Genomic DNA, 5263 nt, shown 5'->3' on the forward strand with positions numbered 1-5263 from the left:
AAGAGATCCGGGTTCGACTCCCGGCCGAGGCAATATTTTTCGCAATAAGTTTATTACAGTTTTTTAAGATTTGGGAGAATTTGGGGGGATTATTTGTTTCAGATTGATTGTGTGAATCCGATAATTTCATCGGCTCTCAATTTATTTCTGAAATATTAATTCAATTTAATTGAATGTATATTAGATAGTAGTTCAACATCTTAACACTCGGACCGGGAAGGCGCTTTGTATTTAAAGTTGTAATATTTATATAGACGGTCTTGTTTCGAATCATATTGAATATAATAATATATTTAGAATAATATAATATTTTATAATGTTAAAGAAAGCAGGTAGTAGGTTCAAAGGCTTCACTGCATTCCTCCGCTCATAGTTCGACAATGTTTAGCTATGAGCGAAGCTTCGGTCACTATTTATTTTCGCTTGAATCGACACAGTGGGGAGTTTTTGCCAGCAAAGCTTTGCTGTATGAAATGGCACCTTTAAACAAGGATGACATGACACCCAGGGTATTAGGAATCTGAACACGTCACTAGACGCGATGAACAATGAGCGACGAGCGATATCTCTTTGCGAATGAGAACTTTGCTTAATGAGAGCGTCAAGTGTAAAAAAACAGAGATTTCATTGGATATCTCTACTCGTCACACTCATCGCGTTCAGCGTGCAAGTCATAAAGCTGGTTTAAAATAAAAATCGATTATAAATGTCTAGTTATATATTTTAAATAAAAAAATTTAGAAAAAGTTGAACAATAAGTTAAACTGAAATTAAAGTTTAATATAGAAAGCATAATAACGAGCATGATAAACGACTATAATGCGGATTGTTATAAAATGCTGCTTTTGTTTTCAGTCAACATAAGTATCGTTCTATCTTTAATTGTTTTATTATCATTGAATGTCAAGAACATTGTTTGCATTGATTGTAAAAGCAGTCAGTATCATCTTTGCAAAAAACAAAAACAAAAGCCGAGTGCTTAAAAGAAGTAGAAAAAGTTATCGACTTATATACGTGCACGAAAGGAATTTTCCAGAAGCGTCCATAGAATTTCCGAGAAACGCCGACAATAAGAATTAAATCGAATCACTTCCCATATAATATAGAATTTGCAGCAAATATCGCTGCAACTTTTGTGCAACTTTGTGCTGTAGGAGGGGATCATTCGAATCATATAATCGAATCATTTTTTTTTAAATCGGATCGAAGAATTTTGTAAAATTATTTGTTATGCAAATGCCTTCCATTTAGTACGATACATATAAATACAAGTATCGTTACGTTTTTCTTACACATAAAATGCAAAGATAGAACGATATTTATGTCGACAAAATAATATATTACAATTGTGAATATAACAATGACTTTAATTCTTATCGATAAAGTTCCTAATACGGGCATTTCTATTCTCAAATTTTAACACGTGGTCACTATTCATATATTTTCAATTTGTTCGGCAGAAACACGTGTTTAAAAATGAGAAAAAACCCTGGTAAAAATAAAAATTGGAACTCGTAAGTCGAATGTAACGGAGAGTAATAGAAGAAGAATAAACAAAGCTTTTAGAAATCGAAACAACGGAATCTAAAAGAGGTCCGCTGTTTCAATTTTCATCTTCTAGAAACTTCGTTTACGCTTTTGTTACTCTTCCATCATATTCGACTTATACGCTTGGATTTTCATTTATATCAAAGAATAGAGAAAAGGCCGAGCAAAAAAAAAGGTGAAATTTTACCATATTTGATAGTCTGGTTCATCTCTGTTCATCAACACCTCGTCTTCATTCACTGATAACCCACTCGCCATAACAATTAATTATAAAATATCCACAATCTAATAATAACAACGCTAAATTATATTATATGTATCACAATACTGTAATGCACCACGAAACCGTGAAGAAAATAAAGAAGCAATTCACGATTTTATTTCTTATACACTACTGATTATAGCTCTTACTTAGGCGAATGACGAGAAACAATTAACAAGTGTAGAAATGAAAAATAAGGGAGTGTTTATATTGACCGTAACCATATGCCGTAATCTGTAAGAACTAATCACAATCAAGTATTCCCCTCTCACATTCGGCAGTAAGAAGAGAATACTCGAAGGTGATTGGTCAATTTTACACGACATAGTAGGAGTAACTTTGCCAGCAAAACTTTGATCCATAAAAAGGAAGGATGCGATAGTTTTAACTTTTCGACACTGGATTTGAATTGTGACGGAGTGGAGATAAACGCTAGTTTTTTTTTACTCGCATGAAAAAGCAGCTTCAAAGAGTGAGACCGGCCTTAATAAAAGAAGTAGAGAATGCTGACATAAAAATTCACCAAATAAAGAAAGTAATTCATTAAATCACCAAAAGACCTTAAAAATAACTAAAATAGTGAAAAATCATCAAAAACGGCAACACTGATATAAAGAAAACAAAAGTTTATGCGCAGGACGTAATCATGTGACAGTCAAGCGATTAATTGTTATCAAGTTACGTTATCGTTTCATGGTAAATTCGAATGTATTATTTATCACTATACTTACAACATTTTAACAAATACAAAAAAACATTAAACACAAAGAAAATATTAAAAAACAATATTATAAATACAAAAATATTATGAACATATGAATGACAGGATCGAACATTTTCAAACTAAACACATTGACATCAGCGCCTTATCGGTCACAGTAAGATGTTGAACTACTGTCTTAATATACATTCAATAAAATTGAATTAATTTTTCAGACATAAATTGAGAGCCGATGAAATTATCGGATTCACACAATCAATCTGAAACAAATAATCCCCCCAAATTCTCCCAAATCTTAAAAAACTGTAATAAACTTATTGCGAAAAATATTGCCTCGGCCGGGAGTCGAACCCGGATCTCTTGCATTCCGTGCGAGCGTCCTGAGCCTTTAGACTACCGAGACCTTAGCAACACTCTTCGCAATAATCGACATATATAGAGAATTACGCATATTTAGGCTGCGTATTATAAACATATGATTGACAGGATCGAACATTTTCAAACTAAACACATTGACATCGAGCTGGTCCCACCAAATACAGAGCATGATCTTGGAGCCATGAATATTCGGTTTGGCCGTCGACGTGGAAGCATGGCCGGGAACTCCCCATGATTTTCTGCGCTTGGGATTATCGTAATAAACCCATTTTTCGTCCCCAGTCACAATGCGATGCAGAAATCCCTTCCGTCTTTGCCTTTCAAGCAGCTGTTCACAAGCAAACAAACGCCGGCTCAACATCTCTCGGCTTCAATTCGTACGGCACCCAATTTCCTTGCTTCTGAATCATTCCCATGGCTTTGAGGCGTTTTGAAATGGCTTGTTGAGTCACTCCCAATGATCGTGCCAATTCTTCTTGATTTTGACACGAGTCTTGCTCAAGTAATGCCTCCAATTCTGCATCTTCGAAAACCTTCTCTCTTCCACTGCTATGCCGGTCTTCGACGTCAAAATCACCGTCCTTGAAGCGTTGAAACCACTCACGACACGTTCTTTCACTAATAGCGGCCTTACCATAAGTATTTGAGAGTATTCGATGAGCCTCAGCTGCAGATTTTTTCATATTGAAGCAGAAAATTAAAACCTCCCGCAAATGACGAGAATTTGGATCGTAAACTGACATTTTCAATCGAGAATAACTTTATGATGCAGACACAAATCGACTAATGTTTCTATGGGGTTATGTTGACAGATGCCCAAGTTTATTGTATGACGTCTATGATCTATTAATAGTAAAAAAGAATACTAAAAATAAAAATATGTAATACATTCCAGAAATTTATTTAATCTTCAAGTACTATGGTTGGTCCGCAAAAGAAAAAAACGCTATCTGTATCAATACGCTCTATACTATATCAGTTTGATTAATAAAACATAGATTTATAAAATTGCTGTTTTTTTTTTATCGGTTCGCCCTATACTCACCTAAGATTTGATTGGTTCGCTCCATACCTATCCAAAAGGTGATTGGAGAGGGTGGGTGGTAGAGGGCCTTAGACAAAGTAGAGGTTTGAAAAATGGTGAGTGGGGATTGGGACTTCAGCATTCTTTGTTGCGCGGCTAGAGTACGAACAGCGGGGGGGATGAATACCGGTCGAATTTTATGACGGTCGCTTTTGTTGTCGCGGGACAACGTCTCCGACGTGAAGGCAATTCGGTGAATGTATGAGAAAGGAAATCTTATACGGAAAATTTACGGGCCTAGAGAGAGAGACTTGCTTTTGTTCGGAAGAATTTTGGGGGAGGTAAAACAGGAACGAACACGTTTAGCAGTTGGGGCGCGTCGTCTTCGAGCATTGTTTTAAAAAAAGAAATTCTTTCTATATTTTGTGTATTTAATGTACATAATCTGAGTCTGTAATACGGGGAAAATGTATCTATTGTAAATGAGGTTGAATTGCGGGCCTAGAGAGAGAGACTTGCTTTGTTCGGAAGAATTTTGGGGGAGGTAAAACAGGAACGAACACGTTCAGCAGTTGCGGCGTGTCGTCTCCGGTGTGATGACTCACTCATTCGAGCGAGAGAGTATGATTTCTATGGTTTATGGCAAGGATTTTATGAATTGTATTGTATTTCTTGTACTTTATTTAAAAGTTTATATGTATAACGCGGAAATAAGCAGAGAAAAAAATTGTTATTGGAAGGTACGAGTAATTAAGAAACGAGGGTTTATGTTATAAAAATATATTTATTGATACATTTTTTTTCAAAGAAGAAGAAATACATAGTTTGTATGAGAATAAACTAAAAACGTTTTAGTAAAATTAAGCCAAAGATTCTCGCTTCGAGAGAATTACATGAAAAATTTCTTTATATCTTAACGAAGTTAATTCCAAAAATATTATATTGAAATACATATCAAGAAAAGTTAAGTGTGTACGCACATTACGTTCTATATCTTCGCAATTACCATGCAGTGTTAATTTTAAAATTTCCTGATTAATAAAACATGCGGGTAATTTCAGTTCGATTTCTTGAATTAAATATAAAGCACACTTGTTAACATTATCGGATAAAGATTCTAATTATTTTAAACGCGCATCGACGTACTTTACAATGCTTCGCAGCCCGAGGAAGGTGGTTTTTTGCCGCTACGTAGGTTCTCCGTTTTTTCGCCGGAGGAGTTGAATCGACCGCGTCCTCTCTCTGCGGGAGAAGAAGAAGAGGAGGGAGTACCAGCGAATAAATTTTAGAGAAATAAATATTAACTAAGCGATTATAGAAATCCCGAATA

At 35.2% G+C, this 5263-nt stretch overlaps 1 protein-coding gene across 1 annotated transcript in view; it reads right to left on the reverse strand.

Moving 5' to 3' along the window:
* Positions 1-1806, reverse strand: part of LOC108749091 (RCC1 and BTB domain-containing protein 1-like) — a 10286-nt gene extending 8480 nt beyond the window's left edge. Inside the window, exon 1 of the mRNA XM_018487608.1 lies at positions 1736-1806. Coding sequence (XP_018343110.1) covers positions 1736-1806 — 71 coding nt within the window. The remainder of the gene's footprint in view (positions 1-1735) is intronic.
* Between the last annotated feature and the right edge of the window lie 3457 nt (positions 1807-5263).

Source organism: Trachymyrmex septentrionalis, unplaced genomic scaffold, assembly GCF_001594115.1.
Source record: "Trachymyrmex septentrionalis isolate Tsep2-gDNA-1 unplaced genomic scaffold, Tsep1.0 scaffold266, whole genome shotgun sequence".
Classification (NCBI taxonomy): Eukaryota; Metazoa; Arthropoda; class Insecta; order Hymenoptera; family Formicidae; genus Trachymyrmex; species Trachymyrmex septentrionalis.